The sequence below is a fragment of the Lampris incognitus genome, chromosome 16, assembly GCF_029633865.1.
Source record: "Lampris incognitus isolate fLamInc1 chromosome 16, fLamInc1.hap2, whole genome shotgun sequence".
Taxonomy (NCBI): domain Eukaryota; kingdom Metazoa; phylum Chordata; class Actinopteri; order Lampriformes; family Lampridae; genus Lampris; species Lampris incognitus.
The window spans coordinates 17,959,528-17,985,701 of NC_079226.1; the positions used below are offsets into that span (position 1 = coordinate 17,959,528).

The window sequence follows — 26,174 nt, forward strand, 5'->3', positions numbered from 1 at the left end:
TAGCCGGGACTTGGGACACCCAGCTTGAAACCGGCACAATCCCGGACAAACCGGGATGCCTGGTCACCCTACGTGATCATTAACTTGAATAGCAAAATTGTGCATCACAATTTTGTGCATCGCCATTCAGTGATGACAAATATAATTTTTCCCCTGCCTTAGATTTCAACTCACTTCTTAAATTTTTTTTACATTCACAGCAAGTTTTTAGATAATTTGCATATTGCACATGCTTTTTCTATTCTTCTTTAATCCATTTGTTTATAATACAGGTAATGCATTTTTTCTATTATGTCTGTGAAACACTATCAATAAGTATCTTTGTTATTATAATTGTTGCTGTTGTTATATATTGTTATATATTCAGTCAGTCATCGCCTTTCGCAAATACTTTGAAGGGTTGTCTCAGCAGGGAAGTGTCCTCTCACCAAAGTTGCATTTACATAACACTCAGGTTGTGTCTCATGCTAACCCATTCTTCACCTGCCTGTTGAGATTTATTGTTAGATTATGCCACAATCTTAAAACCCCCACTGCCCTAAATGTTAAGGGTTGTGGCTGGCACAAGCCAACACCTAACAACAAGCAGCGGAATGAGAAGAATTTCCCTTTTCAGTGCAGATAAGGCCCTGACTAGCTTGACTCTCTCAGCTGAGAGGGGCTAGTATGGAAAGCATAGGTCTCACTCAAAAGGATGTCTAAAGTAGAAAACATGGCAAAAGAACAATGAGTTCCTTTGCCATGTTTTCAACAAAATTGGCAAAAGAACTCATAGGATGTTCGAAAGGGGCGTAGGATGAAGTAAAGAGCAAAAAAGTTCTTTACTTCATCCTACGCCCTTTTCGAACATGATCCAGTTATTACTTGTGTTGTTACAGAGAGTTTGCAAAATAAGCTTACTATTATTTCCATTTGTTCTTGTATTCCTACCTGTGTATTTTATTTGTTATTTTAGCATGTTCGAAATAAAATCAGATCTGAAATCTGAAATGAGCAGTCTCGTTTGATAACAACCTATCAAGAATGTGAAAAACCAACATGGCTGTGGCGTTGTATTTACTGTAAACCTGGACACGAAGTGCCGGGTTCCATCTCATCCTTTTGATTGTTTTGTTTTGTCAGCTCCAGAGGCCTGAGTGCCATGCCAGAGGGGTCCTGCAGTACTTTCCACCAGGACCCAATGGGGGAAGGTAAGATCTACACTACTGCTTATGATTCCTTCTCTCGTAATTCACGGCAGAGGTGGGAGAACAAGGTCCAGCAAGTTAAAAGTCCTAATCGGGTATTTGCTCCATCCATGTATGAAACCAGCTGATTTCATCAACCACAGACCCGTATCCCAAAATCGCTTTCTGATTGCTATGTAATGCGCTATATTCATCTTCCTCAGTTTTGTTTGAGTATCTGAATTCCAACTGTAAAATGTATTCACTGCATAGCACCCTCAAAAATTCCCACATTGCAACTGAAAATGCAGTGTCCAATGCACGTACACTACTTTATGCTAAAAATGTCACAATGCAACGCTTTGCATCTTCTCCGCAAGGCGTGTGCACTCTTTTTGCTGATAAATATTGCGTGAAAAGGCAAGGAAAAGCCATAAAATTATGATTTATCAGTGTCCCAAGCCTCCCTTTATTACTTCCTATAGAGTACCCTTTAAAGTGTTTCACAATTCTGGGCACTTAGCTGAAGGGTGGTGCATAGGTGGAGTGAAAGGTTAGGACTTTGACTTACTGGGCCTGGTTCGCCCGCCTCTGATTCCCTGACAGTTGTACACTTTTGAATCTTAGGGGTTTTTAAATTGGCATTATAATCCTCATTAGTAAGAAAATTAGCAGAATATGTTTTTTTCTGCCCCCCCCCCCCACTATTGTCTTCTAGCCTCTCCCTCATATTGTCTCTTGATATTACCCATGTGGTTTCGTTCGAGGTCGGATTTCACAGAAACACCATCAGCAGAGATGCATGTAAGACGTACTCTACCACCTTTAATCTGCTCAAGCAAATCAAATCTTTTGCTAAAAGTTTTCAAGTGTTTCTGGTGTGTCAGCTTGCTTTTGTTGGTTGCCGGTTAGCTAAATACTTGATTCAGATGAGCTAGCTCTGTTGAACCTGTCCAAAAGCATCTCAGTTATATTTTGTAAATTCCTTCTTTACCTTAATTCTTTTAATTAGGTTTCCGGAATCAAATCACGGACACCTGCTTTGAACCGCAACTTTTTTTACTGATCATCTCAATTGTGTATATGTGTGTTGCATAAATTGCCTTCCTCTGGTTACCTATCTTTATCACATAGTTCCTCTTAAAGGTACAGTACATCATTCAGGGCATGACAGTCTCTTTTACAATGCCAATGTTATGCATCCAGTAAGGATAGTATGTGAATAATAGGTAACATTAGCTACTTGGCTAAAAAAATGCACAGTCAATATTGGACCCAACTCCAATTAAAAACACAAGACAATGATCTCGTATTGTGCTGTTCACAACAAAGTTGCACAACAGTCGTGCTTTGCATCTACGATGCCATGTGTCCTTGTTAATATCATCAGCTATCAATTGAATTTTTATTCTGCAGCTCTAACGTGCCGCTTGTAGCTAATGTAGCTATAAAAATGGTGATGCATTAATTCATAGATGAAGTACAGCAGAGGTAAGTGGAAAGTGTTAGAAACGGCATAATGGAGGAAATCCAGAGGTTTTGAGGCACTGCTGAGAGAGCAACACTCTCCCCTCCTACAGTCTAGGCCGGTAGAGAGGCTCTTTGTGTGGCTGTGGAGCCGTGCCAACCCCCCTTTTTTTTACATAGAAAAAAAACCCCATCTGTATTCCAAAATATTTAACCAGAATGTGTCGGGATCCGCAACAACTCCAATGCTTCGACTGGCAAGTGGTGCTGACCTCTGTGACGGGGGGAGGGGAGGGGGGGCACTCACTCAAATTAGACATTATTGCACTGGTTATGATCTGAAGTCGGAGTCGGCAGCAGCATTCACACAGGGCCTCTTTGTATCTATTTGCCTGCACTACCCCCCCCCAACCCCCACACCGCCTGCCTACGCCTCCTCCTCTCTACTGAACACATTTGGTGCTGAGCTTCCACTTTGGCTGAAGAATACCCATGTGTCAATGGTTCCCTTTTTTTCCTCTCCACCCATTGCTTTGGTTCAGTGGTGGCCAAAAGAGGCCGTTGGCTGGGGGAGACATATGCCACCTCGCAAAGATTTGTGTGTCTGCGTTTGCCCAAAAGGCTGCACGCAATTCAGCCTACTCACCTCATTTTGCAAGTCAAGATTCTGGCAAAAAAACAAAAAACAAAAACCTAGCGCCGAGTCTTGACAGAAGGCCCACTCCCTGCTGAGACATTTCCGCACCGATTTTGTTTGTGAACCTGTTGGAGTTTCAGTGGCTCTGACCTAGCTCCCCTGTCTTGGATGGGTGGTAGTTAAGTCCCGGGGCAGCTGGGAAAGCATCTGTATCTGTGTGAGGTGATGATTGGATGTGGTTTAGAGGCAGTAGGAATGCATTTGCTGAAAGGGAGCCTCCGCTCCTCGTCAAGGTAAACAATTGGAGCTTGTGGGGAGTCTCCGGCTCAAGTTGCCTGCGGGGTCACAATAACTCCAGCGGTTTCTAAAGTACCCATTCAAGCTTAAGGAGAAACCAGGATAATGGCTCCAAGTATCAATCAAAGAAAATGTTTTCCAACATGAGGACAAAAACATTTTGGCTCAGTTCCAAGACGTACCCATTTTGTTTTACCTATTGAATGTTGTGGTTTGCGTTGTAGGTGTATTAGCTATTGTATATACAAAGTTCCCCTCTAATTTCCCTTTGAATACATTTCTTTTCCTCTTCGTAGAGGATAGAGAACTATGCAATTCAACCTCACACCTGTTTGCTTCCTCTTTAGATGAATCCAACTTCCTGCCAGGATGTGACCCTGCGGGAGTATTGCCCACATTGTTTTGTCGTTTTTGGGTTTTTTTTTTGTGATAGTTGACCCCTTAGCAACTCAGTACAATTATTATCATGATCTTTGAACCTCATCCTGTGAAACGCTTCCTATCGTGTATGAAATCTGATGTGCAGCTGGTCTCTCAATCCATGAACACGTGTCTCCCCTGAGCACCAACAGATCTGAAGTGGGGGCGAGTGCCATACAAAAATATATACCTCTCTCAAAGATAAGGGCTCCCTCTGACCTACTTATCCCTGTGCAGGAATGTAGCTGTGTTTGCAGAATGTACAGCTTAAAAGGGGTTCTGGGGGGACAGATGGGATCATCCTCCTTTCAATGCAGCTTTTCCAGGCCAGTGGGTATAGGGTTATGCACACAGATGGACCGCGGCATGGATGGCTGCACTGCCGAGTGCTCTTTCTACCAACATAGCCTTCAAAAACTGGAACTCTTTCACTGCTTAGTTGCTGGTAGCTGGTGATTGCATGCTTCTTCAGGTGATTCTGCAGCAGCTCCTGCTTATCATGGAGTTTAAATCCTTTGCCGATACTCAAAATGCTGCAAAAACACGGTTGAACCTGACTTTTAGCTACTGATGTTGCAGTATCTGTAAGATTTCTACAAGCTCGGGTCTGCCATGTCTGCTTTTTAGCCTCAACAGCGTCACTTCTTCTTTTTTTCCAACTAACCGCTCCCTGCTTTCTTCTTGTACATTTGCACATACAAATGAGTAAATGCAAATGTACTCAGGATTTTGGATATTTGTGGATTAGCTGTTGTCTTAACTAAGCCATATAGAAAGCTCTTTTTGATAGTATCGAGAAGGACGTGTTTGCATGCATATCTTCAGAGTTGTAGTTGTAAGGAGATCTCTATCTAGCGAGGCTCTTTGTTGTAATGGAATTTATATGGCAACGCATTTACTGTATTTCATTGCATTGTTTCACCCTGACCCCCGTCGCCCCCACAAAACCATTTATTTCAATGTAAATTATTTTACTGCCCGCTACAATAGCGGTCTTCCTATAGGAGTCTTCCAGTGGATTAAGCACATTAGTTACAGGCTCTCTGGCTTTGGCATTCCTGTTGCAGCCTCTGCAAACCTCCATTGACTCTTCAAAACTCTCTGTCAGCCTATTGCATAACAGTTGAGATTTCGCAAGTATGAGACGTCTTCGCATTTTTTTAACCTGAGAATAACATACACCCCAGCCCTGCTAATTTACTGCTGTCCCATTACCGAATGTTAAAGAAATCTGTACAACAATAATGTAATATGGCACTGCCTCCTGTTTGGCTGTTTATTTGGTATTAGCAGCCTATGTTGTTTCTGGATTTATGTAATGGATAACGTGAGGAAGATGTTACTGTTCTGCATGATAAAACTAGAGATGCGATCAGGGAAACAAACAAACAAGCAAGAGAACACCAATCTTTCTACCTAAATGGGAGTCACGTATCTGAAAACATCCACTGTTAAATCAATCAGAAACACACTCCTATACAGCATGGGAAGTAATTAACATCTTTGAGCAGGGTGCCCCCTGCTTACTCCCACCACACACACACACACACTCTCTCACACACACACACACACACACACACACACACACACCATATCACCCTATACTTGTGGGGACCCTTCACTGACTACATTCATTCCTAGCCCTTAACCATCATAACTACATGCCTAACCTTAAACCGTACCCTTACCTTAACCCTAACCTTAACCTAATAGTAATTCTAACCTCAACCCTAAACCCAAGTCCTAACCCTAAAATATACCCTTTCCCTCATGAGGACCCATAAAATGTCCCCACAAGATAGGTAATTTCAGTTTTTCATTAGGAGAGAAAAACCTTATATATACACACACACACACACACCATGTCACCCTATACTTGTGGGGACCTTTCACTGACTACATTCATTCCTAGCCCTTAACCATCATAACTACATGCCTAACCTTAACCCTTACCTTTACCCTAACCTTAACCTAATACTAATTCTAACCTTAACCCTAAACCCAAGTCCTAACCCTAAAATATACCCTTTTCCTCACGAGGTCCCATAAAATGTCCCCACAAGATAGGTAATTTCAGTTTTTCATTAGGAGAGAAAAACCTTAGACACACACACGCATACACACACACACACACACACAGAGTTGCCCATCCACCAGCAGCCTGTGTGGACTCTTAAAGAAGTGCTAACAGGACAGTGGTCTGGTTGTGGACTGTCGGCCTGGTGGTAAAGTTAACGATGGACTCACACTTCAGGCCTCCATCAGCCCCAGATGGCATGTGTTGTCTGAGAGGAAATGGGAGTTTTGAGAGACTTCAAGATGACTGAAGGCTCTATTGGCTGGAGAGCTCTTGGAGGTGGGGATGGGCTTGGTGAATGGAGGAGTTTCCTAAACTGGATCATCACATGCCTTTGTACTGAGGTCAATTGGCACAGTTGGATCCTTTAACAAACCAGGGCGAGGCACGGAGGGGGCTCACAGGATTAAAACTTAGCCTTTTGAATCGTTCTCTCTTTTCGATAGCTCAGAAATCCTGCCCTCACTCTGCATCGCTGTTGCTGCAGCGAGATGATGGGTTGGCTGTCTGGACGGTTTCGGATGTCTGATAGGTTGTGAAAGATGTCAGGGAGGATTTCGCTCCTTCTCAGATCTTCTTTTATCAGGGTGTTTTACAAGGTTGAATCACTAAAACATGTCCTCCACTCTCTTGCGTCTACTGCAGAGAAATTACGGTGCAATAACTGTGTCTCGGTGTCTCACAGGTCATTTTTCACTGTCAGTTTTTCACTGTCATATAAGAAGAACACAGCCAAAAACTGAGTGTCTTGTTCTGGAAATGAATAGAAAAAGTAAATTGTGTTTGTAGACGATACAACTATACACACTTTTAAGTTTCCCTTTTAAACACCGGATTCCTCTCCCAAACACTCCCAACAGCACACATTTTTGACCTTGATTGTTGGTGTGGAATGCTGGTCCTGTGTGTGTGTGTGTGTGTGTGTGTGTGTGTGTGTGTGTGTGTGTGTGTGTGTGTGTGTGTGTGTTCAGCTCTTGCTGTCCACCGGGGTTTATTTACCGACCATCAAGCTAATTATTAACGTGGCTTTAAAAGGTCCCTGTAAGGTCAAACTGAGGTTTAAATAACACAAAATCCAGTTTTTTTGCAAAGGCTTGTTTCAGGTGGCAAGCATAACGTGACTCATTCCTCGCTGCCTGGAGGGACCGGGAATAACGCCAAACCAGCGGCCAGTGTCTAATCATCCATGTTCTGTTTCATGCTGTTCGATAATGGTCTGTGAAGACTTGGAGCCTAATCCCCGGAGGCACTCTTTGTTGCGTGCACCTCCGATCCTCCTAAGGGGCAGCCATTCACTGTTGCCAGGTAGGGAGGAGATTTTTCCCAAGGGGATCTGCCCCCCCCCCCAACCCCCAATCTCCCTCCCCCCCTCCATCCTCAATTAGCCTCTTTGGGGAGGAGCAGAGAGCCAGAGGTTGTCGAGTGGCGTTGGAGAGGGACGTTGTCCGAGAGGGATCCTGAGGGGTGGAAGGGCTTTATCGAGATGTTGTCCAAAATGTGGACCCCCCCTCCCCCCATCACCACCACCCAATCCCTTTTATTCTACTGCTGTGCCATGTGGAAAATATCATCACACCAAGCAAAGGAGCTTTTACACGATATTGGTTATGTATCATAGTATCTGCTTACATGTGCAAAAATAAAATGTTTAAGAATCTGCCTGAGGGGTGTCCAGGTAGTGTAGTGATCTATTCTGTTGCCTACCAACATGGGGATCACCAGGTCGAATCCCCGTGACGTGTTATCTCCGGCTTGGTCGGGTGTCGCTACAGACACAATTGGCCGTGTCTATGGGTGGGAAGCCGGATGTGGGTGTGTGTCCTGGTCGCTGCACTAGCGCCTCCTCTGGTCAGTCGGGGTGCCTGTTCAGGGGGGAGGGGGAACTGGGGGGAATAGCGTGATCCTCCCACGTGCTACGTCCCCCTGGCGAAACTCCTAACAGTCAGGTCAAAATAAGTGGCCGGCGACTCCACATGTATCAGAGGAGACATGTGGTAGTCTGCACCCCTCCCTGGACTGACAGAGGGGGCGGAGCGGCGACCGGGACGGCTTGGAAGAGTTGGGTAATTGGACAGGTACAATTGGGGAGAAAAGGGGGGGAACCCCCCCAAAAAAAAGAATCGGCCTGAGGTCCATCACATTGAATCATTTGGTGATATCAATTATGATAGCAAACCAAAACCAGTTTTCAAATAATACTCCCTTCAGATATTCTAGACCTCATTTTGTGAAAAATTTTACGTGGTAGGCTGTCAGCATCATTAACTTAGACGGCAAAATTTTGTATCACGACAATGTCCGAATTTCATCCCCAATGTAATACCATTGGAAAGTTAAAAAACATTAATACTGAGTTATTGTCCAACGCTTCTTGTTCCCCCAAGGAAGACAGTTTGACACCGGATCGTTGGGCGCCGAAAGGATAAATTGACAAATTAACGGACACTTCTGTAACCTGATTGAAGTTGCATTCTTCTCTTTCTCACTAAATTCAATTCAATACAATGATTATTAATCCACGAAGGCACTTTGATTTTTGGGCTGAAGTAAAAAACAAACAGGAAATCGACCTATAACATACACAGACAACCAATTACAAGCAAAAGAGCTGTTTGCAACTATGCTGAGCAGAAAAGTCATTAAAAAAAGGAATAAATGAATAAGGAAATAGTCCGTATGTCAGGTAGCCGTTTGATTATTTCCTGTGCCAAGGTCCAGATAGAGCCCAGAATTGTCCTTCGGTTCCTTGTTCAGTAGGCGGATGGCTTCCAGAATGAACGATGATGCTCTGCTCCGGTCGGTAGAGCAGCTGGGAGGTATAGGCGGCACCTGAGCGGGAGCATCTGGAGCTGGAGGTGAAGGACATGGATACGATCCCCCATGATGTCATGGGCCTTTGTTCTGACCTGCTGCTGCTCATAGAATGAGACTAGGCGTCGAGAGAGAGGGGGGGGTGATTTTGGAACGGGTCTTCACTATGGTTTGGAGACACTTTCTGTTTTTGACAGTGAGGGATGGGAACCAGCAAATGAAGGAGACACAGCAAAATGTGCTTGCACAGTAAAGACACAATAATTACATCATGTGGAAAACCTTTATGTCTGAAGGGAGCAGAATTGAAAGATCAAACTCAGTTTTATATATATAGATATATATATATACACACACACACATACACACACACACATATATATATATATATATACATACATATAGTATATATATATATATATATGTATGTTATGTTACAGCCTTATTCCAAAATGGATTAAATTCCTTTTTTTTCCTCATCAATCTACACACAATACCCCATAATGACAAAGTGAAAAGGTTTTGTAGAATTTTTTGCAAATTTATTAAAAATAAAAATTGAAATATTGCATGTACATAAGTATTCACACCCTTTGCTATGACACTCAAAATTGAGCTCAGGTTCATCCTGTTTCCACTGATCATCCTTGAGATGTTTCTACATCTTGATTGGAGTCCACCTCTAGTAAATTCAATTGATTGGACATGATTTGGAAAGGCACACACCTGTCTATACAAGGTCCCACTGTTGACAGTACATGTCAGAGCAGAAACCAAGCCATGAAGTCAAAGGAATTGTCTGTGGACCTCTGAGACAGGATTGTATCGAGGCACAGATCTAGGGAAGGACACAAAAACATTTCTACAGCTTTGAAGGTCCCAAAGAGCACAGAGGTCTCCATTATGCATAAATGGAAGAAGTTTGGATCCACCAGGACTCTTCCTAGAGCTGGCCGCCCAGCCAAACTGAACAATCGGGGGAGAAGGGCCTTGGTCAGGGAGGTGACCAAGAACCCGACGGTCACTCTGACAGAGCTCCAGCGTTCCTCTGTGGAGATGGGAGAACCTTCCAGAAGGACAACCATCTCTGCAGCACTCCACCAATCAGGCCTTTATGGTAGAGTGGCCAGACGGAAGTCTCTGCTCAGTAAAAGGCACATGACAGCCCGCTTGGAGTTTGCCAGAAAGCACCTAAAGGACTCTCAGACCATGAGAAACAAGATTCTCTGGTCTGATGAAACCAAGATTGAACTCTTTGGCCTGAATGCCAACGTCACGTCTGGAGGAAACCAGGCACCTCTCATCACCTTGCTAATACCATCCCTACAGTGAAGCATGGTGGTGGCAGCATCATGCTGTGGGGATGTTTTTCAGCGGCAGGAACTGGGAGACTAGTCAGGATTGAGAAAAAGATGAATGGAGCAAAGTACAGAGAGATCCTTGATGTAAACCTGCTCCAGAGCGCTCAGGACCTCAGACTGGGGCGAAGGTTTACCTTTCAACACGACAATGACCCTAAGCACACAGCCAAGACAACGAAGGAGTGGCTTCGGGACAAGTCTGTGAATGTCCTTGAGTGGCCCAGCCAGAGCCCAGACTTGAACCCCATTGAACATCTCTGGAAAGACCTGAAAATAGCTGTGCAGCAATGCTCCCTATCTAACCTTACAGAGCTCAAGAGGATCTGCAGAGAAGAATGGGAGAAATACCCCAAATATAGTAGGTGTGCCAAGCTCGTAGTTTCATACCCAAGAAGACTTGAGGCTGTAATCGCTGCCAAGGGTGCCTCAACCAAGTACTGAGTAAAGGGTGTGAATACTTATGTACATGCAATATTTCCGTTTTTTATTTTTAATAAATTTGCAAAAAATTCTACAAAACCTTTTTTGCTTTGTCATTACGGGGTATTGTGTGTAGATTGATGAGGGGAAAAAAAGGAATTTAATCCATTTTGGAATAAAGCTGTAACATAACAAAATGTGGGGAAACTGAAGGGGTGTGAATACTTTCCGGACGCACTGTATATAAACCTACCAAGAAGCTTTTGGCAATATGATGTCTGTCCTTTTATTACCGTTGACTTTACATGCGTCAATCATTGTAATCGATGATGAGTCCTTTGGAATATCACAAGGTGTGTTTAACTGTGATTAATGCTGGGCTTGTGTTTAATTTCATTGCAATATGAGTCAGTCTGTAGAGAGGTGCAGCTGCATAAAGGGTTACTGGCATAGCAGGCAAGGGCTTGTTTTTGCCACGGGATGTTCTGTCCGCAAGGGTGACACTGTAACTCCTATTGTTCATATCCATGCTAAGATGGAGAGAGTCATGACAGCAGGGCAAATAACAGACCCAACACAGGAAGAGGTTGTAGGGTTTCAGAGTGTCTGTAGAGTGGCTTCCCGCATCTGCTTTCAGTTTTCAAATGAAATGAGCGAGGTTTCCAATGGAGAAAAGTACCAGCAAAGGCATTTATTTGCATGCCTGACACTGATATAGGCTGTTTTGTTCCTCAAACCTATGCCCTGATTTGGTTAGAAAACAAAGAGCCCTAAGACAAATAGGATAGCGCCATGGAAACTTGGCATCAAATCTTGGTGTTTTTTTTGTTTTGTTGAGATATTTCATATCAAACTCCTTTTTTGGTTTGATTTGTAAGCCAAACCGAGGTAAGACATGAGATGAGGGGTAGTCATAAAGGTGTGTCTACCTACCTCAGGGTAAGTGGACAGCTCCCCCTCTATTCCCTCAGTGAATACACGCTATAATAAAAGAATTAATCACTGTCACTGGGGAGACTGGAGACAAGCTAAGTAAACACATACAGTAGAAGGGGAGGGTGCGCTAAGGCTGACTGCAACGTCTCTGGTATTTCTCACCTTTGCTCTATCAAGCTTCCTATTTTGGGTGGACTCTCATCTCTCATGCAGTCTTTAAAGGTATGCCAAGATAGCGCTATTAGGAAGATTTTGACATTGTATGTACCGGCCTAGTAGCAGGAGTACCATTAACAAAACTTGATTATAATGACTTGTGGCTGAGGACTTTGACAGCTTCCATAGAGTTGTTCTTTGACATGACCTGTAATCTCTCTACAGACAGTATCATTATCCTTTTGTCGGTGTTGGGTTTGTTTCCTTACTTGCGTCAAGATAAGTCATTGTGTCCTGCATTGTATAGTATATTGTAATATTTAGTTTCCGTTGCACTCTTGTTTGGAGTGCAAAACTTGCAGAATGATAAGAACTTTGTCTGCCTGCTTATGACAGACATTTGACAATAGAGCATTTTGCCCAGGGTAGAATTTGCCTAAAGATCTGCATGGAAGCTGTTTTGCGTGAGCGCTCACGAACGCGTTAGTCACAACATCATCCACTGTTGGCGTCACAGAAACATGTTGTGGCTCATATTCAATTCACAGAAGGAAGAAAAATCATTTTTCATTTCACAAGATGTGACGTATTTCTCTTGTATAACAGAAAACATGAGATCAGACGGGTGGGCATGGAACATGATGATGATTCTGTTATTTTTTTGGCTAGGTTGGATTATTCTCTATAAAGGGATGGCTTTGTGTCCCCAACACAAAACACCCCAAGTCTCACCAATTTAGAGATCACCGTCATCTACATCCTCCTCTACATGCCTGTTAGAAAGGTTAACAACCAGGTGCTGGAGTATTCATTTCTGGGTTTCTATTCCTCACTTCCCACACTACCTTATTAGGCATCGCATGTCATCCACATAGCCATGATGTCATCGTCGGATAAGTTTATTAACTGTCTGTCTTGTCAACTGTCTGATAAGCCGAGACTGAAATGGAAACAACCATAGACTTTGCTTCAGTTTTTAGACTTATTAGTCACGAAGCCCCTCAGCGAGTGAATGGCCCCCCTGCCTTCATCTATGGTAACACTGTTTTATTGTAGTGCGCTATGACTGAAGCAGTCCCACTAAATCACCCGGGCTTTTCCTCACATGGAGAAGGCCCCTGGACTTGGACATCTTCCAAGTTATGCTCACTGTTTTGACAGTATTTCACTCGGCAGACTTTGAAACATGCAGAATTTTACATTGATTGTATGGTTACTTGGTTGCACATTGTAGCAGCCTACGAGAAACTACTTCATTAAAGTAAATCGTATCCCAAGGGGCTTTGGATTCAGGCAAGCAACAAAGAGGAAGAAGTCATGCTTGAAGCAATAGTACACCTTCGCCGGTGTTCACGAGGTTCAACAGCCTGAAAGCTCAAAGGATTCAAAGAATCACAATGAGATGTTTGAAGAGAATATGTCTGGAATTCAGGTTTTTTTTGGGGGGGGGGGTTTAAACTTCAACAACAGTATAATTCCCAATCTGCTGCTAGCCTCTATTCTGTCTATGCCTCGCTTAGACAGAATGGTCTTTGAGAGTTTTACTGTGAGTTTTTTTCCAGGTTAATGTAATGTCTGAAATGTTTCCCAAATACTACACTATCTCTTTAGCCTTCGTTTGGTTAATGGTTAGACGGGTGCGTTAACAATTTTATCAATGTAGTACTTAGACAACTGAGAGTTTTGTGTTTGGCTGAGACAGTACGCTGTGAAACTGGCGTGTGTGTGTGCGTGTGTGTGCGTGTGTGTGCGTGTGTGTGTGTGTGTGTGTGTGTGTGTGTGTGTGTGTGTGTGTGTGTGTGTGTGTGTGAATCCACGATTGGCTAAGGTGTATATTCTAACTTATTTCGGAACATATACTTGTCCCTTAAAAAGTGGCCGCAACTATGCGACGGAAACTTTAAACCAGCAAGCCTTTACACGGACCGGCTTAGAAGGAGGCTGTCTGGAATTCCAATAATTTTCCTTTCCAAAAATAAATGGGAAAACTTTGCAAGCCGGCACTTCGAGACGGTTATGAAAAGTTGTGAGGTTCCCCGCGACGCAGTGAACGCTCCTCCGCAGCTGACGTGAACGACGAGACGCCGGTCTCCTCCTGTCTGTCAATAACGCCGCATTCGCATCGATTCCGGGAGACTGTAAACGGCAGATGGCAAATCGGAACAGCGTGACGAAACGGCAGAACGGTTAAAAAAAACAAAAAAACTACATGGGTTGCTATGGTGTCGTTATATTGTTTGCTGAAAAAAAATTGGATTGTTCACACGTGGTTTTAAAAATGTATTAATTATATACATATTTCTGTCAATTCACCGCCATTTTTTACTGTTTGGCGATGTGCTACGTCACATCCGGTTGTAATTCTGTCACGGAGGGATGACAGTGTCGTTGGCCGTTACCGTTGTCGGCATAGTTTGCAGGTGTCGTCTGATTTTACCGTCCTGTTCTCATCCACAATAATGACTTCCGGTTTGCCGTCTGCCGTTTATCCGATTCCAGACCTTATGTAATAAATGAAGTAGAAACATCTGCTGGCTCTTGCCCACACATGTTGACCTTTCTACGGAGATGCGTTTTCCACTGTCAGCTTGGTCGGCGGTGCTTAACGCTTTCCCTGTGCGTTTTAATCTGCCGCCGCCAGAGTTAAAAAAAAAAACACAGCTGTCGGGTTACAAGAAACACTTACTGCCTTTTTTGGAGGGGGTTGAGGGGTAAAATGCAACACTGAAACGCCCAAGAATGTGTACATCTGTGTGCAGATGTTGCATTTTGACCACTCTAAAAAAAAAAAAAATGTCGGCTTGAACTAATTTGTAGGCAAGGATGAACTTGCAGGGTAAAACGCTACATTTCAGCTCGCTTGCCTTTTTTATTTGCAGTATAGAGTTTCCGCATCGTTTTAGGACGAAATAAAACTTTATGACCCGAACACATAGCACACATCATTGTAAATTGGATTGTAACATAAATTATACAATGGTTTGGACTTTTTAAGAAAAATATTTCTACCGGTCAGTGTTTGCCCGCCATAATAATAGCCATTGAAAGGAGGTTAAAGATTTACTCCCTTTTTTATTTAAAATTATTACTATGTGTTTTTATTGCATCGGTTACTGTGGTTTCCTTGTATAGTCCTTTATCTACGCTTGTAAATTCTCGGCAATAACTATTTGGAATGAGTTGCACATGATACATACAAAGCAATGTTATTACCCCTGACTAAACAATGGATCAAATAGGCTCATAATACTCATCAGAATAATCTTAACCTTTGACCTGTTTTGTCGCTCAGTGTTAAGTGTATGTGTGACAAATGATGGTTGTTGTTTTTTTCTGAGTCCGGATACTACAGAGGAAACCACTTTTACCTGGGGTCTTTAAAGACAAACGGGCTGCACCACAATCTACAGATGTAACGTGCAAATAACCCCCATACCCGAATACAGCCGTGCATACTATATATAACTGTCATTGAAATATTAGCATGGGAAGAAAAGAGCAAATAGCATAGTGGAAATGTCCTCTTTTATCTTAATAAAAAACAGAACCTGCTATACTCGTTGGTGAATTCATACTTTGCATTGGTCCTCTGAAATGAAATTGCTGCTGGTTACTTTGATGTCGTGTACTACTGGTTATGGTGGCCTATGGTGGGCAGGGCATCAGCGGGGTGGATGCCGACCTCTCAGAGATCAGTGATGACTGTGCAGGTGTGGCACCAGGCAAGATCAGACATCCAGCTTCTAACCTCTCTGTCAGACAACCGGTTGTGATTTGGTTCCCCTTATATTTTAGATTGAGAGGAAGTGTAACTGCACTGGTAAACAGAGATGCAGGAGCCACTCTTCCTCGGTTATACGGCTGGACTTCACAATGTAGAGACACCATCGAGGTTGCAAACTGTGGCGCTGCATTTCCTTGTCCAGAGCCATATGCGGAATGCAAACCCTGACTCTTCATCACAAAGGGCCAGCCAGCAGACTATGCTTATCTCAGAGCCACATGTTTATCAGGTCATTTGTATTCCTCTGCACAGCCTGTTTCACCAAAGCCACTCAGTGGGTCACCACTGCTGCCGTGCATCCTGAACTAGTGGTGTGTGGTGTCAGCCACAGATAATGCAACCCTTGTAGAGCTGCATGTCTGAAGTGGGCTATCAAAGAGATGTTAGAGGTAGTAGAGCTGGTGGTGTAGTCAAGTGTGCTTCAGCCTTGAGTCTAGATAAGACAAAAAGCTTCCTTATGTTGCTATTTCTTTTCACGTGCACAGGCTTTCATTGCTCTTTCTCTTACACTGTGCTACAGGGATGTAGGCCAAGTATCTGAGCCATTACACGCTAAGTGGACCACCAGGGCAAACGCGGTATTTTGTCTGAGCTGACCTTGCGCTTGTCGTACCGTCCCCCTACTCCTTTTTACTTGGTGTTGGCCTCGGCACAGCAGCCCTGGAGTATAGAGGATGGGAGGCATGGAGGAAGGGAGTTCCAGTTTTACTGGGAACAACTCGAAACCAAAAGTAAAGACAAGCAGCTGCAGAAGGGAGCAGCCTCATTTTAATTCAGAGTGCTGTAGTGAGTGTAATAGCGTACCACTTCACTCCCTTCCAGCGTTAACCCGGTGATTTATCATGAAGCTTTAACCCAACTTTTCTCAAGTGGTCAGCTCCTGCCTGCCAGCTTATCCATTTTCTCTCTCTCTCTCTCTCTCTCTCTCTGAGATTTAGCATGGGAACTGTGTTGTTGATACTCCCTTGTTGTGGATTGTGGATAAAAGTTGTGCAAATTGAACCAGGATCTCAAGCATGAGCTCAGTACTGACTCATGGAAAGTTAGAGGATGCCAAGAGGAAGTGTGTGTGTGCGTGTGTGTGTCTGACTCATAAACGGAGAGAGCCTGTTCGATTCAGCGTTGAAGATGACTTCCAACCTCCCGATGCCAGTCACACTCGGCTCTCTACTCGTTTTTGTTTGTCAGTTATTCACAGATTCCACTAAATAACCTGAGGGGGTACGCATGGTCCTACTTAAAACTTTTGGTTCATTATCTATCTTTTGTTAAATCAAAAGAGGATGTTGTGGTGCAAGGCAATATGTTCCATAATTGTGTTTAACAAGTGTTTTAGAGTAATGACGAGGAATTTATTTTGCGGGTTGTTGTACTCATTAACAGTGGGCTTGACTTTGCAGCCTCCTTTGTTTCTTTTGTTTTGTCAACCCTGCCTGCAGTCGAATGCATTTCGGGCCCATAACACAGGCTTTGTCTGTAGGCTTTCAACACTACATTGCACTCTCCATCTCCACTTGGCAATATCTCTGTTTTAATTCAGACCAAATGTTTCACCTAATGACGCTTTGCCCGTCATACAGTTCCGTTTATTAGTCTGAAGTTGGATCACACAACAAGACTCCTTTTCTTTAGACTTTGCAAAATGGTTTTGACCCCTTTGCCCTTCGAATATTTAAGGAAATGGAGCTCTCTGCACGGTGGCCACTGAGCTCCCTGGTCTCATACCACAATGACTTCATATATTTGGGGAGGGTTCACGAGGAAAATTCCCCATCTGGCGAGGAAGGATGTGAAATTGAATATGGATTCCATTTCTCTTGATTTCAGACATAGCTCAATAAAAAGACATATAAACAAAGCTCCTGGTCCCCTTCCCCTATTTTTCTCCTGCCCAGCTTTCCCTTTCTGTTTTTCCAAGGTTAAGCCTTCACCAGTCAGGAGAGCGAGAGGAAATGGCTGAGTTTTCCACCGAGTGTGCCGCGTTGTAATTAGGCCATGTCAGTAATGATTTGAGCAAAGCCTTTTACAGTAAGCCACTCTTTGCTCGTTTAGGCCGGGTGTAGAGATGCCACGCTCTCGAGCCGTCGCTGCTCCTCTTTCATTTATTTCCGAGCAGTAGGCCTGTTCATTGTAGCTGAAATACGTGTAAAATTAGGTTGACGTGATGTTGTCTCTAGATGGTGTCCTGATGCGGTTGGTGGTCTGAGCATTGGTAGGACCACAGGCGAGATCATGTAAATAAGTCCCTCCAAAGCGTCTTGCAAGACGGTGTAAAAGTGCATCTGAATGGTGACTCATCACTCGGCCTACACATGATTATATCCAAATTATGCGTTAACAATAGCAGAAATCAACCTCAACCTGAAAATGTGACCCAACCTGCAACCTCAACCTGAAAATGTGATCCACTAGCTGGGGCGAGACTTGTTCTCTTGTTTACTGACGCGAAACACGCACTGTTCTGATTTTTGAATTTCTGAACACTCATTGTCTTAACGACATAATGTCCCGTGAATTGATGAAGGAATGTAACTTTAAAAGAACGAAGGTAAATATAGAGTTTTAAATGGAGATCTACCTCAGACAGTCAAGATATGAGCTGCACACCTCCTACCTTGGTACATAGCTCAGTAAGGCCCAAACTAATATATGAGTGAGCCTACTTTGGCAAATATGATGCACAGCTTACACTTGGATGAAGCTAATTACGTAGTTGATAAAGTCACTTTGAATTAACAAAATGTGGAAGCCGTGGCTGCTGAATGCATGAAATAGGTTCCTGGCAGCCCTTGTTGCTCGTATTGCTCATGCCATTGGGTACCACTGTTTTAACTGCCCATTATAATTCATCAATCCCCCTCCCATGTCTTCTCCTCTCTCCCTCCCAGAATCTCCTCAGTTATGCTCGCCCCTTTCCACCAGTGAACATGACCAGACCGAGGTGGACCCGGGACTATACTGCTACAGCCAGCTATGTGTGGAGCCACTCGATGGCGTGGGAGAGCGTCCAGTGAGTCTGGTGTCCACCCTGTCCTCTGGCTCATCGCGGGATAGCCACAGCATTTATGGGAGCACGGCGGCCTTCCCTTCCTCCAGCACCCCACCTGTACCTGGCGAGGAGGACATAGACCTAGAGCTGACCCCAGCCGTGGGCGTAGGAGAGCCGGCAGGGGAGCACAGCCCCACGCTCAGAGTGTCCCGGGACCCGTGGCGGGAGCAGCAGGAGCCCCACGTGGTCAGCAACCAGCGGAACAACAACAACGCCACCGCCTCCAGCTGGAAGAGCCACACTCCAAGCTCACCTGTCGCCACACACGCCATGGCGCCGAACCCAAAGCTCACATACGTGGACCGTGTGGTCATGGAGATCATTGAGACGGAGCGCATGTACGTCAGAGACCTTCGCAGCATTGTGGAGGTGAGTGGATGAGGTAGTTTTGCAAGCTGTAACTCAAACTAAAGCATCCTTCATAATAAATGGATTTTAGTCTTTCTTACTTTTAGCCAAGTATTCACTCTTGAGCCAATGCTTGCATTTTAAATGCAATTTTTGGGACATTTGCACTCGTATTGCACATCATGCACTTGCCATATTTGCACATTTGTTCTTTCCATTCTCGTGATTTATTTTGTCTGTTCTTTACTCTGTCTGTTATGCATTTTAAGATGTGTGTTGTTGAGCCATGTCTAAAACAAATGTCTGACATGTTGTCACGGACAACAAAGTTTTCTAAATCTGAATCTGAACCGTCTGGTACTATAGATTGTAAATTATTACTGTAAACTGCGTTTCAAGTGCATGTTTCACTTGGATCGGTTCGCAGCTATGACTTCATGTCTGCAGTATTTTCCTGAGGTGATTTACGAGATTTGGCCTGTGAAGGGATGAAAAAGGAATGGGTGTTAAGACAAAGATGGAAAGGGTCTTAAGAGCCAGTCATGACTACTGTGTTTCAAGCAGCCATTTGCAAGCACAAACGAATAGCGAATAGCTATAAAATATCAGTTTTATTATTTCCACAATATTTGAATAGATGTTCTGTTCCCTAAAACTGGTGAGAAAAAAAAGAGTGTGACAATTGCAGGTTGTGTTTATAGTTTTCTGGCACATTCATTTCAAGCCTGTGCAATAGTTTATATGATGTGCATATGAATCATTCTGTATTTACAGTATAGTGAGAGCTTACAGTTTGGAGCCTGGGATTTTGGACGATTTTCACATCTGAAGTTCAAACATGGTCAAAACTGGGACTGCAAAGCAGGTCTCTCATGAAGGAAATCTCGGGCTCAGTGATTTGGACGAAGATAACAGAACGTCTGCGCTTGTCTTCATCTCTGAGCACTGAGGCATGGGAAATGGGCCGGGGACGATTCCTGCACTCAGCAGCCCACTGACCTCTTATCACATCTTATCACATCTCCTCTCTTTGTACCCAAGAAACGACTTCCAGACTGAGTAACCGTCTTTTTGTTTCCGTTGACCCTGGCCATTTACATTTCTCGGGTCTTTCTTCACACAGAACCAGGAGCGCTCTGCAGTCCAACAACCTCTGTCAGCAACAAGCAGATGAAAAACCTTTGGAGGGGGCATCCGGGTGGTGTGGCGGTCTATTCCGTTGCCTACCAACACAGGGATCGGCAGTTTGAATCCCCGTGTTATCTCCGGCTACAGACACAATTGGCCGTGTCTGTGAGTGGGAAGCTGGATGTGGGTATGTGTCCTGGTCGCTGCACTAGCGCCTCCTCTGGTCAGTTGGGGCACCTGTTCAGGGGGGAAGGGGAACTGGGGGGAATAGCGTGATCCTCCCCTGCGCTACGTCCCCCTGGTGAAACTCCTCACTGTCAGGTGAAACTCCTCACTGTCAGGTGAAAAAAAGCGGCTGGCGACTCCACATGTATTGGAGGAGGCATGTGGTAGTCTGCAGCCCTCCCCATATTGGCAGAGGTGGAGCAGAGATTGGGACAGCTCAGAGAGCGGGGTGATTGGCCAGGTACAATTGGGGAGAAAGGGGAGGGGGGAACAATCTTTGGAGACGTTTCCGTGACACACCAATGGTGTGCTATCTAGCCTTCTCTTACCTTGTCTTTGGGTAACCGACTGCTTGTCGGCACCTTGAAGGTGCTGAAGGAGAAATAACAGACTTCACAGGCATCTTGAGTGGCAACCTGCTCCTGACAGACGTTCCCAGAACTTCCTGAGGACGTCCAGCTATTTCAGAAAATGGAGCAGCAGAATCCCTGCCACGTCTGGTCCCGGTTCTGTGGGCCTCGATCCGTCAGGCTCACCCAGCCAACACAAACACCTCCACTTTCACGCCAACTGGAGGAATAACACAGATGAAGACAGAGCAACTGGTTTTTCCATAGGCAGTGTGGGAACATGGTGTGTTCCCGATTTTCCCAGTTGCCTCTCAAAAATGCGTCCAAATCATGATTGAATAGAACAAAGACTTTTCAAGTTGGTAAAGCTGAAAACCAGGTCTTTTCTCCATTTAAATGGTTATTTTATCCATCTGGACCACGGTGTCAGGTTACATAATAATACCTGGCATCTTCACCAAAGTTGGAGACGTTCTCCATATACCACTGTTAACATTTTTGGACTGGGTAGGACAAACCTTGGTGCAGTGGGAAACCCGATCCTACTCAAACAAGAAAATGGATTGAAACCTGATGACGACGTGGCGATGCTTCTGCTGGACAGGTCATCTATCATTTCTACAATCAATATTATAGTACAACCCTGTCTCCATGTAGTTTGTAATACATCAGATTGCCTGTGTTAGCCTTGGTCCGATGGTGCCATTTTTACAAGCGCGTGAACCGTTTCAGATCAAAGAAATCACGAAATGTCAGCTTTAAATTCACGCCGGCCCCTGCATCTGACAGAAGTATGCAAAACTTCAGTTTGATGTAATACTTCAACAGACTAATCTGCAGTCCTTCACTTGATATTGACCGTAAACTCGGGACGGGGTCATTGCGTGCGTCTGAAATAAATGGTTTTCAAATCTGCGTCTGTCCATAGAATGATGATGTGAGACCAACTGTGTCACAGCTGTGTGACGCAGTTGGTCCCACACATCCCCATCGATCTCAGCACCTGGCCCGAACACACCCCGAATGGTCGTCATACTCGACATACTGGGGGACGAAATGTCGGGGGCGCTTCTTGGACTCGGAGACGGGGCCGGTCTAGCATACCATTCCGAGGATAATTCCTGACTCCTGGTTATTTTTGTTTGCGCCTCCTCTAGCTCCAGTGACAAGACAAAATGGAAACAATAGCCTTTGTGTATTTAAAAGTACAGCTGGTGGTGTTATTTTTGATTTATGGGGTATCCATCGACAGTGTCATCTCCTCTTACTCTATGCTGACAGTCATTCATGAAAGCAATGAGTGTGTCGGTCTGGTCAGTTGAGGCCTCACTCTGTATGTGTGTGTGTGTGTGTGTGTGTGTGTATGTGTGTGTGTATGTGTGATTGTGTGTATGGTGTTAACATCAGTGGCTATATGAGACTATGAGACGGCCCACTGAATGCAAGTCAGCATTGCTGTCACTGCACTGGAATGCTCTCACTCGGACCTGCTTTAGTTCATTCTGTAGTGTGAACTGATGACTGTTAAGTCTGAGCTGCTTTACAGGCCCATGCACGTCTGCATGTGTGTGTGTGTGTGTGTGTGTGTGTGTGTGTGTTTGCCTGTTGTCAACTTGCATCTGTCTGCTTTTGGTTGAAGTTGTTTGTATGGCACGTGAGTGCGTAATTGGGCAGGAGGGAGGAGTGTAATCAGTCAAATCTCTGGCATGTTGGACCATTGTGATTGTGGCTTTGGTTATTCTTATCTACTTTAAAATCCCCTTGAGGTCCGGGGGGGTGGGGGTGGTAGGGGGGGCTGAGTCCTGGGAGGAGAACAGTCTGTGCTCACGAATGGTCTGGGTTCAACAGAACCACTGCCAGCAGGTCAGACTGGCCCACAGTCAATGGAATAAATCCTTAAAAGGACCCTTTGAAGATCATACTACTAATAGCTGCATCAGCGTCTCTACTTTTTGAATACAGAATTTCCTTGGAAATTCTTAGAGAACAGCATCCAAGAGCAGCCTTTCCAGTAAGACGATCAACTTCATAAATAGAATATCATTTGCAATTAATTCATTATCAAGCGAGCCTCACAGAAAGACAACATGTGGGAGCAGTGTGTGACGTTTTTCTCCATTCACACACGCCCTCTACTGAGAGGAGTTTGAACTGCATCTGCCGCAACATATCTGACACATTAAACCTTGAAGTGAGTTCTGCGTCATCTGAAGCGTTTCATCCTTGTTGTTTCTCCAGGACTATTTGGCTCACATCATTGACACGGGCGACCTTCCCATACAGCCGGAGCAGGTGTGCGCCCTCTTCGGCAACATCGAGGACATCTACGAGTTCAACAGGTAGGACACACCCCTCAAACACGGGTACATTTCGTACAGTTCTCATCGTAGATATTTAATAAGAGCACATTAGCTGCATCGATGATCACAATCCTCTGTCTTTGTTTATGATAAACCCCATCGGTGGCCCAGTGGTCAGCACTGTTGCCTCACAGCAAGAAGGTCCTGGGTTCGAACCCCAGGCCGTCCCAGGTCCTTTCTGTGTGGAGTTTGCATGTTCTCCCCGTGTCCCCGTGGGTTTCCTCCAGGTGCTCCGGTTTCCTCCCAGCATCAAAAAGACGTGCATGTAAGGGGTAATACTCCTGTCTGTGCTCCTGACCAAGGCAACGGAAAGAGAAACTGGAGTTGGTCCCCGGGTGCTGCAGCTGCCCACTGTGCCTATACAGATGGGTTAAACGCAGGGAACACATTTACTGCAAGAATACAATGACAAAATAAAAGTGGCTTTCTTCTTCTTTCTTATTGTAAGCCTGCTCTAACTATGCACGCCAGTTAAACGGCATGATGGCCCTTGAAGAGACGCTGGAATCTCAGAACTAGTGCCGATTTGAAGTTCTGTGTGTATTTCAGAGTCAGAATACTTTATTCGTCCCCGAGGGTAAATTGGGTATTTATGACATTATAGATGTATTCAAAGTAGCTTGGCTGCAGCCCTTGCAATCCTTCCAGAAAATTGAGTCGATTGGGAGGCGGGGGTGGGGGGTGTAGGGCAAACTGTGTACGTAGGTGCATCTTGGTGATGGTGACAAAACAACAGAATCAATTGGGATCAAAGTGCAAATTACAGTCCCATCCCATAATATTCTCAATACAAATCAACTACTCTTGCACTTTTCCTGCTATATTTCTGCCAGTGGGCTTCGTTGTGATGAGACTACGGTGTAGCGGTGTGCCTTTTGAGGCTGGCTGTTTCTCGTTGCAGCTGACTAACCCTGTAGTTTCACCCACTGGATCAAATGGGAAATGAAACACAATTAGTGCCGCGAAGACACGCGGCACATGAAAGTGTTGTCCAGACAGCATTCCTTCGGTCATCCTGTGTCATGTCAACGGGTGCTTATTGCTGACCATGCCACTTGCCAAAACACACATTAACATTCCTCCTCTCACATTCAGCAGCTCCTCCTCGTTTTGCTCTACTACCCCGAAGCCCAAGTCGGGCGGGACATTTGTTGCTTTGTCGTGGAAAGATTTTAGTTTGAAGGAGGCAGTTTTAGGACACTTTTTGGACTGACGGGGGGCGGTGATGGAGATGAGATTGTGTCAGCCTGGAAAAGTGTACTGGGCTGAAACATGTCCCCCCCCCTTTTTTTCTCCCCAATTGTATCCGGTCAATTACCCCACTCTTCCGAGCCATCCCGGCTGCTGCTCCGCCCCCATCTGCCGAGCCGGGGAAGGCTGCAGACTACCACATGCCTCCTCCGATACATGTGGATTTGACAGCCACTTCTTTTCACCTGACAGGGAGGAGTTTTGCCAGGGGGACGTAGCGCATGGGAGGATCACGCTATCCCCCCCCCCAGTTCGCCCTCCCCCCTGAACAGGCACCCAGACCAGGACACATACCCACATCCGGCTTCCCACCCGCAGACACGGCCAGTTGTGTCTGTAGGGACGCCCGACCAAGCTGGAGCTAACACGGGGAATCGAACCGGCGATCCCCGTGTTGTTCCTTATCCGACGCGAGGGTCTGAGGACAGGATGTGGTGTTGCTGTAAAGCCCCTTCAGGCAAATTTGTAATATTGGGCTGTACAAATAAAACGGACTTGACTTGTTCGACAATAGAAGAGATTGACACGCCACCCGGACGCCCCTGGAAACACATTAATGATGCACAAGCCATGTGTGTGTTTCAAAGGGGGATTGTTTGAAAAGACACACACACAGCACTGATTCCCTCCGTGTAGCTGATCAAGGACACACACAGCCGAGCAGAATGGGTACAGGGCGCTTAGGCAACACAGAAACGGCGTTCATCGTTCAAGGTGGTGTTGTTAACAGGAGGCTGACGCGCCGAAGGAGATAGGGCATCCATCTCAATGCCATGTTGTGTCTCTTTTGATTCATGGGCCCGTGTAGCTTGTAAACAGATTGCGAATATTTCCGTGTTTTCGCTTCAAGCTGTCTGGCCTTGCTCGCCCGGGATGTCTGGGGACTGCAGAGGCAGTCATTTCTCTGCAAATCCACAACCTTTTGTTTTCCCAAAGGTGGATTTTTTTGTTGTTTTTGTTTTTTTACATTTACGTTACCTCGCAACTTTTCGCAGTCCATACTGCAGACACCTCGCCCATGTTTAAGCATTGTTGACTGAGCAATTACGCCGCACGAACAAATGTTAATAACTAAACCATGAACCTAAACACCAAGACATTTTTATTGTGCTATAAGTGTGTTCACATATTTGCTTTATGTCCTTCGATTACTCAGCCAAGCCACACAGTTTGCAGTGTTAGGCTGCAGCATGTGCTGCGAGAGTGTGTTTAATTCAGATATTTTGATCCTGAACGGGTCCCTGTGGCGAACGGCTTTCGTGCACGATACATCACATGTTAGTTGATATGCGATGTGAAGAGGGGTGAGCCCCTCTCTCCATGCATTACTCATAGAGCTAAGGTAACCTATTTCTGTTCAACGCCTGGCTCCCCGGCCTGCGTAAAGTAAAGGTGCTGAGTTGAGGCATGTTCTCATCCAAAAAAAACAGCCAAAAACATATTTTCAAATAAGGTTATGTCACCCTCTAGTGGTGCACTCTCTCTCTCTCTCTCTCTCTCTCTCTCTCTCTCTCTCTCTCTCTCTCTCTCTCTCTCTCTCTCTCTCTCTCTCTCTCTCTCTCTCTCTCTCTCTCTCTCTCTCTCTCATTTTGTCTCTAAGACACTCGCCCGCTCAATCTCTATCATTCTGTCTTTGTAATATATGGACAGGTATGTCCTGTCTCTCTCTCTCTCCCCCTCACCCCCCATGTTTGTTCTTTCTGCAGGGCAATAGAAACAATTTTTCATCGTTTCACAGTGGATGATTTGAAAACTAATTTGTTGTTATAAATACATTGTTTGGACCTCTCTCTCTCTCTCTCTCTCTCTCTCTCTCTCTCTCTCTCTCTCTCTCTCTCTCTCTCTCTCTCTCTCGCTCTCTCGCTCTCTCCCTGTATTTCTGACAGCTGAAGTGAGGCCGTCTAGGTGGAAGCTCTCTCAGCTTTCATGTA

General features: G+C 44.9%; 1 protein-coding gene across 1 annotated transcript in view; it reads left to right on the plus strand.

Annotated features, from left to right (window-relative positions):
- LOC130126393 (pleckstrin homology domain-containing family G member 3) overlaps positions 1–26,174 on the plus strand; it is a 48,715-nt gene that overhangs the window by 6,329 nt on the left and 16,212 nt on the right. The window contains exons 2-4 of the mRNA XM_056295886.1: positions 1,123–1,190; positions 18,421–18,950; positions 22,871–22,971. Of these exons, the coding sequence (XP_056151861.1) occupies positions 1,142–1,190; positions 18,421–18,950; positions 22,871–22,971 (680 nt within the window). The 5' untranslated portion in view covers positions 1,123–1,141. The remainder of the gene's footprint in view (positions 1–1,122; positions 1,191–18,420; positions 18,951–22,870; positions 22,972–26,174) is intronic.